The 13,962-nt window shown below is 39.4% G+C and overlaps 1 protein-coding gene across 1 annotated transcript; it reads left to right on the plus strand.

Moving 5' to 3' along the window:
- Positions 1-1,067: 1,067 nt before the first annotated feature.
- On the plus strand, positions 1,068-1,436 carry LOC119825418 (60S ribosomal protein L22-like 1). The gene has a single exon (XM_038346262.1). It carries the CDS (start codon positions 1,068-1,070, stop codon positions 1,434-1,436), a length of 369 nt encoding a protein of 122 aa, XP_038202190.1.
- The last annotated feature ends 12,526 nt before the right edge of the window (positions 1,437-13,962 follow it).

Consider the following 13,962-nt stretch of genomic DNA (forward strand, 5'->3'; position numbering starts at 1 on the left):
GAGAGGCAGAGACCTGCAGCAGAGCACCAGGCTGAGCTCCCAACGTCCAGTTGAAGAGTGGGAGGAATAAGAATATGAGCAAAGAGGTCAAGACCATGATGGGGACACCCACTGAAACACTGAGCTAATGGGAGCTTACCAATTCCAGCTGGATAGGGAAGAAACCCACATGGTCCAAACTAGTCCCTCTGAGGGTGGGCAACAGTTGTAAGGCTGGGGCAGAATGCAGGACCACTGGCAGTGGCACCAGGATTTATCCCTACTACTTGTACTGGCTTTTGGGGAACCTATTCTCTTTATATGGATACCATGCTCAGCCTAGATATAGTAGGGAGGGCCTTGGACCTTCCCCAAAGTGATGTACCTTACTTTCTCTGAGGAGTGGATGGAGGTGGGGTTGGGAAAAGATGGAGGAAATGAGAGTCGAGGAGGAAGTGGGAATTGTGATTGCTATGGAAAATGAAAAATGATAGTTTGCTTTCTTTTTAAAAAAATAAAAGAAAAACAGAAAATTAAAAAAGAAAATGATCTAAAAATGGAGTTCAGATCTAAACAGAAAATTCTTGACAGAATAGTCTCAAATGGTCTAAAGACGCTTAAGGAAGTGCTCAACATCCTTAGTCATCAGGGAAAGGCAAATCAAAATGACTCTGAGATACCATATTACACCTGTCAGAATACTGATGAAAGCTTGTGCTGGAGAGGATATAGAAGAAACGAAACACTCCTCCATTGATGGTGGGAGTGCAAACATGTACAGCCCCCTTGCAAATCAGCATGGCAGTTTCTCAGAAAATTAGGAATGAACCTACATCAAGATCCAACAAAACCACTCTTGGGCATATACCCAAATATTCTCAATCATACTACAGGGACATTTGCTCAACTATAGTCATAGCAGCATTATTTGTCGTACATTACACAATGGGATATTGTGCTCAGTTGTAAAAAAAAAAAACAATAACATCTTGAAATTTGCAGGCAAATAATGAAACTAGAAAAAATCCCAAGGGAGGTAACCCATACAAAAGAAAAATATGGTATTCTTCCCATGGCTGTGGGACAATATGGCACCACAGAAAGACAAGAAGCCTAAGAAGTCAACTTGGAGGTTCCATTTGGACCTCACTCATCTGGTAGAAAATGGAATTTTTGATTCTGGAAACTTCAAACAGTTTCTCCGGGAGAAGGCTAAAGTCAATGGGAAAACTGGAAATTATGGATATGTTGTTCACATTGAACACTTGAAGAATGAAATCACAGTTGTTTCTGAGAAACAGTTCTCTAAAGGGTATTTGAAATATCTTACCAAGAAATACCTTAAGAAGGATAATCTCCGTGATTGGCTTCGTGTGGTTGCATCTGACAAGGAGACCTACGAACTCCGCTATTCCCAGATTAGTCGGGATGAAGATGGGTCAGAGTCTGAAGATTAGTTGCCCTTTGTATGCTTTAAAGTAAAACTAAAATTGGACTTTTTTGGCAAATAAAAAACATTTTACTCTTAAAAACAAAAAAAGAGAAAAGAAAAATATGGTATGGACTCACTCATAAATGGATACTACTAAATATAAAGTAAAGGATAAACAGATTCCAATCCACAGCTCCAAAGAAGGTAGGTAACAAGGAGGGCCATAAAAGGGATTCATGGGTCGCCCTAGGAAGGGGAAATAGATGAGATCTCCTGGATAAACTGGGGGTGGGATGGTATAAAGGAGGAAACTGGAGATGAGAACATGAGGTAACAGAATAGCTGAGTTGGGGGAGGGATGGAGTGGGAGAACAATGATATCTTGATAGAGTGAGCCATTATTGAGTTAGGGAGAAACATAGTGCTAGGGAAATTCCTAGGAATCCACAAGGATGACCCCAGCTAAGACTCCTAGCAATAGTGGAGAGGGTGCCTGAACTGTCCTTCCCCTCTAATCAGCTGGGTAAATACCCTAACTGTCACCATAGAACTTATATCCAGTAACTGATGGAAGCAGATGCAGAGATGCACAGACAAGCACTGTCAGTCCAGTTGAAGATGAGGGAGGAGGGATTATATGAGCAAGGTAAGGTCAAGATCATGATGGGGAAATCCATAGAGACAGCTGACCTGAGCTCATGAGAGCTCACAGACTCTAGTGTGACAGCTGGGGTGCCTGCATGGAAACAAACTAGGTCCTCTGCATGTGGGCAACAGTTGTGTAGCTTTGTCTGTTTGAGTGGCCCTTAGCAGTGGAACCAGAATCTATCCTTGGTGAATAAGCTGGCTATTTGGAAATAATTCCCTGTGGTGGGATGCCTTACTCAGCTTTGATGCCGGGATGAGGGTTTGGGTCTTGTCTAACTTGATGTGCCTGACAATATTCACTCCCCATGGGAGGCCTTATTCTTTCTGAAAAAAGGATGAGGTGGGTTGGGTGGAGGTGGGGGAAGTGAGATGGGGGATGAACTGTGGTTGGTGTGTGATAAAAATTAAAAAATTAAAAGAAAAATCAATTATGGTGAGCACTGAACTAAAAGAATTATGTAGTAGTTGATGGTATCATCTTAAATATTATGTTTATTGAAATGACTTCCATACATTTATTTAAACCAGAAAAAAAGAATGTTGTGTTAACTGATTGTTGGGTATTCTATTTTCAAGAAGAAAATCCCACCATTATCTTGTTATAAAGTGACTGTATTTCCAGTACATGAATCGCACAATATCGTGTATTCTCTTCTGGAAAGTCATTTGTATCACTGGACACATGCTAGCATAGGCATTGAGTACAAGTTTCTGAAGACTCAGAAGGACAGGTTCATATCTCCAGAGCAATGTTGAGCATAATGAAATTATAAGGTTCATCCAGTATGTGACCACAAAGACACTCGCCAGAGCCAGGATGGTCCAGGTGGCTCTTTGCTCTGGGGAGTGTCTTACAAAGAGGCTGCTTCTGTGCAGATGCAGTGATAGCCTATGATTCCGGAACAACAGAAACACCATGTATGCACTAGAGAACATCATGAGCCCCACAAAGAAAACAACCCTGGAAAATGTCAAAATGAAAAACAGTCCCTTCCTGATGGGGGTACTTGGAGATATCGAGCAGTATTCACTGATCACAAGCAGATTTGTCTGGCTTGTGTTGGAATAAGCTACAGTGAATGAAATGATGTACTACTGAAAGACAAATTGAGGAACCAGAAAAACAAGAAAATATACATGATGTAATTTGTAAGTGTGTGTTTGGTTTTAACCACCCAGTCAGTGCTTGGGCTAATGATGGTGGCCTGTAGTACACTCAGGAAGCTGGTGATACAGATGGAGAGGCCCCTCATCACCCTGCTCAGGTAAAACAATGCCTTGCATGTGAAGTCATTCTGTAAATTCAGTGACTCAAACATGTCTGGAGACAAAAAATCTAATGCAATGAGCAGCATCACAATATGAACGAGGGCCAAGTGACATGTGATCAGCTCTGAGGGCTTAGCTCTGCAGTCTTGGAGGACCATGAAGACATGCAACAAAAGAAGAAAGGTGTTAACTTGAGATTCCAATGCCAATTTGGAAATAACAAATGTTCTAAATGATGACATGAGTGTATATCTCATTTATCTTCATGACAGAGGGGATCATTCTGTATGTGGAAAGAAAGAGCTATGAGTTTAGAAAGGAATGAAGGAAACACCCAATGCCATCATTAAGATTTTCTCTTTTTTATTTTTACTGAACTCTACATTTTTCTCTGCTCCCCTTCCTGTCTCTTCCCTTCCCCTTCAACCCTCCCCCAAGGTCCCCATGCTTTCAATTTACTCAGGAGATCTTGCCTTTTTCTACTTCCCATGTAGATTAGACCCATGTATGTCTCTCTTAGGGTCCTCATGGTTGTCTCAGTTCCCTGGGATTGTGATTTTAGGATGGTTTACTTTGCTTTATGCTTAAAAACCACCTATGAGTAAGTACATGTGATAATTGTTTTTCTGTGTCTGGGTTAACTCACTCAAAATAAAGTTTTCTAGCTCCATCCATTTTCCTGCAAAATTCAAGATGTTATTTTTTCTGCTGCTTTTTAAGATTATTAATGGTTTTTGAGAATATTGTACAAATTATTTTATCATATTTTCCCCCAACAAATCCTGCTTGATCCACCCATCTTCCCTACGTGTTGACTGGGCATTTCTGTCCCTCCTGGTCACTGCCCTTGTCAAGTCCCAAAGAATCACAGAGAGTCTACATTAGTTATAAACTGATTGACCCATTAGCTCAGGCTTCTTATTAACTAATTCTTATAACTTATATTAGCCCATAATTCTTCTCTGCATAAGCCACGTGGCTTGGTATCTTTTTTTGTCAAGGCAATCACATCTTGTGTCCTCCGTATCTGGGTCATGACTATAGAACGAAACTTCCCTCTTCCACGAATTCTTATTGCCTGGCCTCTACTTCCTGCCTGGCTCCTGGCCAATCAGCATTTTATTAAAAATTATACAAGTGACAGGATAAAAGACAATTGTCCCACGGCACCTACATGCCCAACTGTGTCTCCTCTTTTAAACCCATAAAGTCCAATTTGAATTTTAATTTATTTATAGATATGAATGCTTTGTCTGTATTTATTTCCGTGTACCACTTGTGTGCCTGATGCCCACAGAATCCAGAAGAGGATAATGGATCCTCTGTAACTGGAGTTGCCGTGGCTGTGAGTCTCTATGTAAGTGCTATGATTTGAACCCAGGTTCTCTGGAAGGACAGTCATTGCTCTTAACTGCGGAGTCATCTCTGCCGCTTCCACATTTGTGCTGCCCATAAACTCCTGGACGTTCAGCTTCCGCTGGAGCACGGTGTCTTATAAGTGACTACACTCCTAAGAAAACTGACTCTTCCTCTCTCCATAGCTATCAATTGCCCGTAACCCTTCTGCTAGGGATGGTCCTTCCACCTCCCCATGCATTCTGGGATTTGGCTGGTTTAAATTTGTTCAGGCGTTGTGTCTGCTGTCATAACTGTTAGTTTAAACTGTGTGGCCTCCTGGCTGTGTGCAGAAGACACTGTTTTCTTCTAATCTTCCATTAACTCTGACTCTTACTCCCTTTCTGTCCCCTCTCCCTTGGTGACCTGTGAGTGCTTCGAGAGGAACGTGTGATACAAATGTACCTTTTAGGAATGGGAATTTCTTATTCCCTCACTCTCAAGACCTTGAACTCTTGTGCAAGTCTCTGTGTTAATCACCATCTACTGAGTCTAGAAGAGTTGAGAGATGAATTAACTCATCTGTATAATAACCAGTCAACAGGAACCTGTTTAACACTAGCAGGATAGCATTTATCAGAATAACAGCAGTAAGGCCCATGAACTATCCAGCCTGAAATGGTGTTGGGTGTGGGTTTCTATCCTATCGCAATTTCCTTAGGGATTAAAATTTTACATCTCGGAGGGAAGCTCTTACAAACACTGGATGTTGAAAGAGAGATAAAACAACTGGATATTTTAAGACAGGATTTTTACAGAGAGGAGAAGCAACAGGATGTTCTAGGGGGAGCTGAAGCATTCCTTCTTGCAAGAAAGCTTAAGAGCGGGAAGTAAACAACTCAAAACAGCCTCAGGACCTTTCTAAAACTGGCCAAACTCTACAGGCCCTTCCATTCCCAAGCATAAAAGAAGTAAGATCTGCAGAGACATACACTCAGAAATGGTGACCTTCCTCAAAGAGGGTGAGGCAACCCGAACAGCCTGGAAAGGACACTTTTCTACCTGGAGCTCGCTGCAGGGCATGCAGCGAGCTCCAGACTCACAGCTTTTGTGAGTTGTCACCCGTGCTTTGGTGGTATCTGTCATAGGTTCACTATCTTGAGTGATGAGACAATCATGTTTCCCCAGCAGTAATGTCACACAATTTTGTAGATTTGGCCTTAAATTCGATCCTAAAGTGGTTGATTACTCCAAAATCCAACATGATGAACCAATGAATTGATTACTTACAGGCATACAGGTAAGGGGTTCCATACAGGAGTAGACGTGACTCAAAGACAATAGACAATAAACCATCCTCAAGAGAACAACTGTGTTACCTACTTTCTCTTCTGTCAGATTCAGGGTATCAAGTGTTATGCTGGGATCCAAAAATCATCATCATATGTGCAATTTATGACTGTCATGAGTACACATGAAAGTGATTTCCTAGAAGCCTTTCTCGAGGTTCCACTTAGTACAGCAATCCCTTCTATTGACTTTGAAACACCTCAGGCCTCAGTAAATAAAAATGACGCCCCCTCATAGTTCAGCAGTCTATTTCAAATGTCGAAGGGCCTTGGACAATCTCACAGAAAAAAAATTGGCAGGCACAGTATTGTGTTATTGCTAGGATTCAAGGCAAATTGTTTTCTCAAATTATTCTAATTAAACTTTAGAGCAAAAGATAGAAAACTGATTATAAATGATTATACATAACTGCATTCAGATAATATATTACAAGCCTCCACTAAACTGGGATGAAATAATTATAGCTATATAAACAACAAATATAATGTTTCTTTGTCATTCCAAGATCTTCGGCTCACCTCTCTCAGTCATGCATCCTTCTGTAAATGGTGTTGAAAAGGCTTGAACTGCTGGATCACCAAATGACATCCTCTATAATGTTCACACTGTCCTTGCTGTTGAACTTGGGCAAGAAAAGACCATGGTTACCATGGGGCAGAGGCAGCAGCTACCATATACTCATTTCATGGTTCATCCTTGAAATTTGTCTACACCTGTAGGATCTAATAACTGATCCTTATAAACAAAATGCATGTGCATCTAAAGGCATTGTGTGCTGATTATCTGAATTTTAAAGTTCACTTTGTGTTCTGCTCTCAACATTGAAGCATCTTGGAATTTAGAATAATACAGCCATGACCTGTGAACAATGGCTTAGGAAGAAATTTCAGAGAAGACACCTAGAGGTTGGTAATATAGAAAAGAAATTTGAGTCTCCTTTAAGGTGTTAGAAAAATCAAAATATGAACATACCAATTAATATCCAGTGTAAAAAGAAACAAGCAAAGATTGTTGATCTCAGGATTAAACTCCACAAATTTCAGGAGATCAAGTGAACCTTCCTAATTCTACCTTTCCCATGAAATTTGTATAAATTTAATTTAACCCTAAGGTGTATGTATGTGCATATATGTGCACATATGCATATGCACATACATGTACATATTTATACATAGTACTCATATGGATGAAGTGAGAAGTATCACTAGTAAATGGACTCGCGAAACTATCTGTACCAGCAAGTTTTTATGTCACCATCATCCGGGAAAAAGTAATCTTAATCAAGAAAATGTCTCCATAGAATGAGCCTGTAGGCAAGTCTACAATGCACAGAGCTGCTGAAAACAGTGTTTGTGAGTGGCCACTCCCAGCTCTAGTTCTGAGAAAACAAGTAGGTGGCAGAAGCACCAGTGTAGATAGAGACAGAACACAGAAACCCGGCACAGGATCCTGAATGCAGCCGTGTTGTGAAGTTGGAGTCTCTCTAAAAAGCGCCCTCTCAAAGCCTCACAATCTCACGACACCAGGAAACCAATAGGGCATGACACTGTGGTCTCACAAACCAGGACACGCATCCTGTCCATCCCCGTGGAGACAACAGGAGACTCCAGTGCCTGTGTCAGACGCTCGACTTGAGGGAAAGGAGCACTAAAGCCTTCGCATTGCAGGCTCCCTGCTGAGGGCAGCCGGCTTCGTGCATTACCCTTCTAAGTGCACAAAATACAGACTTTACACATTAATAATTTAAGGCAAACAACATCTGCAACATTTAAAACTTAATGAATGTCATGATTATCGAATTCCTGCTCAAATGGAAGATCCTGTGACAGCATTTTGTTCCACTTTTACAGAATGAGACCACCTTCTCTGCCCTTCAATCTAAAGACATAGAGGTTAGAAAACTACTTCTACTGAGTTCAGAACTGTCACTAATCTCATAACCACACAGAAATTAAACTGGAATTTAACTTAAGATTCAGTGAAAACGTGTTTAATAAATGAACCTAGTTATATATTTGTGGTGAAAAAAATCAAGTTCTAGATATTTCTATATTATGATTTCTCTAATGTATGTAATCTTGTCTAAAGGTTGAAAATTGTACTTACTGCATTTCTATAATCCTTACAAAATTAATACTCTGATCATTATGAAAGTTCCATTTGACATATAAAATACTGACAGTTTTTAAGAAAATATTTGAACTTCACAAAATTCATTAATAACAAAATATCTTATTTGGAGATAATTTAATGGTCACTGAAATTTGCCTTGATAATCATTATGTAGTAAAAGAAAACTATTTGTAGGGCCACAACAACTAATTATTGTACAGCAATAGAACACCTTCCGTTTACAATGATGCGATAAAACAGTCTTAAACTCTGAAGGATTACATAATACAATCAATGAATGTGCACATGAAACTTTTATTAAAATGATTTTAAAGATCTCCTGAGATTTAAAATATGAGTACAGCACACTGAATTCTTTCAGAAGTGATGTATTCTACTAGAAGAATTGCAGATAGATCCATACAAAAAGACAAACTGTAGCATGACTAACAAAAACCCAGAGACTGGTAGTGGGGTTCAACATGATGGTCAGAAAAACAAACCAGCCAGCCACTGACTCTTACCTCTACCTCAGTCCAAAATGAAAAATCCTAATTTTGGACTGATGTAGAGGTAACAGCCAGTGGCTCAGTTTTGCTTTGCTGACCTTCAGATTGAACCCCAATATCTGTCTCTGGGTTTTTATTAATTGTTCTACAACAAACTCTGAATGTATCTTTAAAAAGTTTAAATATAAATCCAATCTAATATTTCAGAAAGTTATCAAAAAAGCACTTATCAAAACTACAAATGTATGTATTATCACCTTTTGTGATATTTTTCTTTTCATGTATGCTACGTACTTAGGATTCAGTGAGCACACAGACGATGTCCTGGCCAGACACAGCTCTGTTGTTTTAGTAGAAACCATCCTACTGCTCCCGGCCTCTCCCCCAGGTCTTCAGTCTTAAGCACTTACTGCAAATGAAGTAGAGAAATAAGCACTAGGCAGCCTGGGAATTTTCTGTGAATGAAGTGAAGGGAGGCCCCAGATAGGGTTACATAGAGGGTGCACCATCCACTCCTCCCCCACTGCACTGCTAATCAAGTCCTGCTCTTCACCAAGACAGCCCTGGCCTGGGAATGCAGAAGAGGGAGCTGCCAATGGGAAAACTCAACTTGCCTAGTTTGTAAAGAACAACATAGAAGGACCAGCTGGGCTGTCACCTCTGCCCTGTGGGAACTCATTTTCCCAGCCACATCTGTCTGAGTACTCTGCATAATCCCAGTCTCATCCACAGGAGCAAATTACAGCTAAGAGTCTGTCTCCATCAAAAGGATGATGCTGTGTCAGACACCCAGTGATCTCTACTGCTTTGGGAAGTTCCTGGGAGCCTCTGCACCTATTCTGTGCCTTGGGAGCCTCCAGAGAGGACAAAGTGCTGTTGTTCAAATTAAGCATGCATAGAAAAGTGCTCTGAGCACATGGATTAAATCAGGCTTATGATTTCTAGCATGCTGGGAAAACAAGTTCAACCACAAGGCAAGCAGCACCGATCGCACTCAAATAGAGCAAAACACACTTGAACTCTGTCAGTCCTGTGTGATGAGATGAAACAAGGCCCTCAGCCCTTACAGGAAGTGAGGATGTGAGTGACAGCTAGTGCTTCACACAAAAACTAACTGTGAACTTGCATCTTCATGATATGCTGAAAATGAGAAAGGACCGGAGAGAAACCAGAAACCTAACAACATATCATGCTCTTTCCACAAACTGAAAAGACAACAGACAGGGACAAGTGTGTCTGCACCACTGCCAGCAGCAGAAAATGTAAGTTCAAGCTTGTGCAAGACAGGTACAAAAATTATTTCTCAATAAATAAAAACAATATAGTTTCGAAATAAGAATAATGGAAGAACTATTTCAAAATACTCATATATAGAGATATATATATACATGATCCAAATGAATTATTGTGTTTATATGTATATAAGTTTTATTAAGTCATATTAAATTATATACAAACTTTTTGTGGTGGCCTCCTTTCTCTCTTTATCTGTCTCCCTAAATTGTGTATATAAAGATAAATAGAATCATACACATATAGATAAAATAACCACATACTATGAATGGGCACTCGGAAATGCAAAAATTAACTAAAATTAATTATGTAAATATAAAAACCATGCACAGGGAGTTTAATTGGATTTGTATCACTGAGTGCAGATTCTAAATTAAATTTACCTCTAGCTAAAATTCATCAACCTTCTAAATACCTTGGATTTAATTATTTCTGGCCATAAAAAACAGTTAGGCCTTGGTAGCTACCATTAATACCTTGCCCACGATATTAGAAAGATGGCTTAATACCTGTTTGAAATTAAATATGTATTTCCATTGTTGTCCTACAGATCTTATCATGTCATGCCCCATGTCATATCCTGCCTTCATGCCTATCCTGGCCTGAAGTCTAGCCCAGCTTGTTGAGTTCACAGTCATAACCCTGCCCTCACCACAATCTTCAGACCGAACCAGAGTACCATACCCCACACTCCAGGACAGCCTGAGCAGCTCTGCTCCTGCCCCAGCTTGCTGTGTCCACATCAGACAAACAATAAAAGGTACACATAACTCAATCTCTTCACAAAAACACAAACAATATGAAAGGTCAGAACAGGCTGTTTCTGCCCCCAAACCCACCAATCCTTGAGAAGTGTTCTCCAGTGAGAATTACTTGGTTAAAACCCCAGGACACAGGTCTTTAAAAGTACTATCATAAACTAAATCACATTAATCGACAAATTTTTAAAAGACACAAATAAAGAGAATTAACTTAAAGGAAATAAAAGATCAAATGATGTCCAAGAAAACATAAAAACAAGGCTGAATGAAAAAAAGAAGGCAATCCAGGATTTGAAAACCAAATGGTGAAGAGAGCTGGGGCTGAAACGAAGATGGAATCGAAAACTCAATATCCCAGTAACAGAACTCCAGGAGACACCTTACATGCAGAGAATAGAATATCATGTTACAAGGTAGAGGAATGGACGCACAAGAAAATATGAAAAAAAAATTAAATACTAGAAAGGAGTATGCAGGAAGTTTTGGACATTATGAAAATATGAAATACTTAAATTATAAGCAGAGCTGATGGAGGAGTTCAAGACGATGGCATAGACAAGATCTTCAAAAAAAAATCATGGAAGAAAGCTTCCCCCAAATTAAGGAAAAACACAATGATACACAGAACACCATATAGACAAGAGGAAAAAAAAAACTCCCTGAGCTGTATCATGTTTATAAGACTAAATATACACAACATAAAAAAAGAGTGTTGAAAATTGCAGGAGAAAAAACACAAGCCACAAGAAAAACCCCATCAGAAAAACAAATGATTCCTCACATAAAACTTTGAAAGCCAGATGAGCCTGAAGCACTGTACTTCAAACTCTAAAACACAATGCCAACCTAGACTGCTATACTCAGCAAAATTATCTACCATAGTTGAGGGCAATAGAAGACACTTCTATGATACAGAATGTTACATGAATGCATATGCAAGAAACCAGCCCATCAGAGAATGCTGAAGTAATAATTTGGAAAGAAGAGAGGAATAAATATAGCCAAGAGACCGTGGAAAGAAAACGAAGATATAATTGCTGAAAGGCAAACTGTCTAGGCACACAAACATCAAGAAAATACCTGAACTCAGTACACACTTTTAAACAATAGCTTTAAATATTAGAGGCCTGCAATTCCCAATCCAAAGATATAGAATAGTTGAAAGGATTAAGAAACAAAATATATCATTATGCTGTCTAAAAGAAATGCAGATCTAAAGGATGGGCACCTTCTCTTAAGTGAAAGAATGAAAAGATATTCCAAGCAAATAGGACCTGGAAGCAGTCAGGTATTGCTAGCCTCATATCTGACTAAACTCATTTCAAACTAGGACAAATCGAAGGAGATAAAGAAGGACACAACATTCCAATCAAGAAAATAGTTAATCCAGAAGACATTATATACTTTTTATTTTATTTAATAAAATAACAAAAAGCTGTCTTCATTATTTTACATACCAAAACCAGTTCCCACACCCCTCTTCCCCCCACGTCCTCCTCCTCCCTCAGCACTTCACCCTATCTACTCCTCAGAGAGAGTGAGGCACATTATTTTGAGGAAGGACCAAGGTCCTCCCTCCTATATCTAGGCTGAGCAGGGTATCCATCCAAAGAGAACAGGTTCCAAAAAGCTAGTACTGGCAGGAGGGCTAAATCCTGGTGTTACTGTCAGTGCCCCCCCAGGCTGTCCCAGTCATATGACTGTCACCCACATTCTGAGAGCCTAGTTTGATCCTGTGCTGGTTCCTTCCCTGTCCAGCCAGTGTTGGTGAGCTCCCATTACCTCAGGTAAGCTGTTTCAGTGGGTATCCCCAAAATGGTCTTGACACTTTGCTCATGTTTTCACTTCTCCCATTATTTTTTTATTGATTTTTATTGAGCTCTACATTTTTCCCTGCTCCCCTCCCTGCCTCTCCCTTCCCATTCAACCCTCCCCCAAGGTCCCTATGCTCCCAAGTTTCTCAGGAGGTCTTGTCTATGTCTCCTTCCCTGGGTGATCTATGTATGTTTCTCTTGGGGTTAGCCTTGTTACCTAACCTCTCTGGGGCCATGGACTATAGGCTGATGAAGTTTTCAGTAGCTATGTTTTCACAGATTCTTTAGACCTCATCTGTTGACAGCAGATGGTAGTCAGTCTATATACTGACTAGGTGCGTGTGTGCATGAATCACATATAGGATATCTGCTTCAATCATATGCATGATGTGTGCATATAGAATATAATATAATCCATATAGGAAGTAACCTTACTAATTTACTTTCTTAATGAAAACTATGAAATTCTAATCCAAAGGATCACTAAGATGCTACAACATTACAAGACTAACCCACTAATGAACACAGAAAATGTTTCCTCCAATTATTACCACCTATAGTCTTCATTAACCCGATATTTATTCACTGTAACTGCTAAGAGTGATTAGGATACAGTTTTATATCCTCTTTAGCATGATATCTTCAAACTTTGGGGGAGATAAAAATTGTGCTGCTCTGGTCTATGTATCTGATGTGCCAGTGAAGGGCAGCTCTGAGTTTTCAGTACTATGTACTGTAGGAGAAAATGTGCAGTTACTAGAGAGCATGCCATGATACGAATACCACTTAAGTCAACCATGGCAGCACACATAAACAAGCTCTTTCAAAGAGAAAGCATGGCCTCATGTCCAGTCCCACATAAGAGCTACACAGATGTCTGCTCTTTCTGGCTTTGACATTATAGTGGATTCCTGCTGCTGTAATTTATTCTTCAATATGCAGAATCTCAAAATATTCAGCATTTCTTCCCAGTTCCTGCTCAGACATTCACAAAGGGGATTAATTTCTGCCCCATTGTCATTTGCATGTGTCACAGATGGATGGCCTGTAGGGATATCACAGAGATAGTTCCAGAATCCAGATACTGGCTGTTAAATAAAATATTTTCAATCATTATCGTATCTGTAATTGAAGTTTTCATCCATAACATATATAAATGCTCTTTTTTACGTGACTATATTTCTCAAATTTTACTAAATTTTGTGCACATGTACAGAAGTTTCTACATTCATAGGCTGCAATTACACAGTCTTTATTTAAGTGTTACCCTTAATATTTATTTTCAAATTTGTAAGCACAATACATACTTAATCTGAATCTAAGATGGATTTCATAAAATATGTATAATAGAATTTCCTGAAATATACATATTAGGACTCTAAACCAAATATGACAGAAATACTGTTTTAAATGCAAAGGTATTGAATTTGCAATCTATTCATAATTTAGGAATGAAAATT

The sequence above is a fragment of the Arvicola amphibius genome, chromosome 10, assembly GCF_903992535.2.
Source record: "Arvicola amphibius chromosome 10, mArvAmp1.2, whole genome shotgun sequence".
Taxonomy (NCBI): Eukaryota; Metazoa; Chordata; class Mammalia; order Rodentia; family Cricetidae; genus Arvicola; species Arvicola amphibius.

What these genes read in the sequence shown, in the direction of transcription:
- LOC119825418 (XM_038346262.1), top strand. Translation starts at nt 1,068, where the DNA reads ATGGCACCACAGAAAGACAAGAAGCCTAAGAAGTCAACTTGGAGGTTC.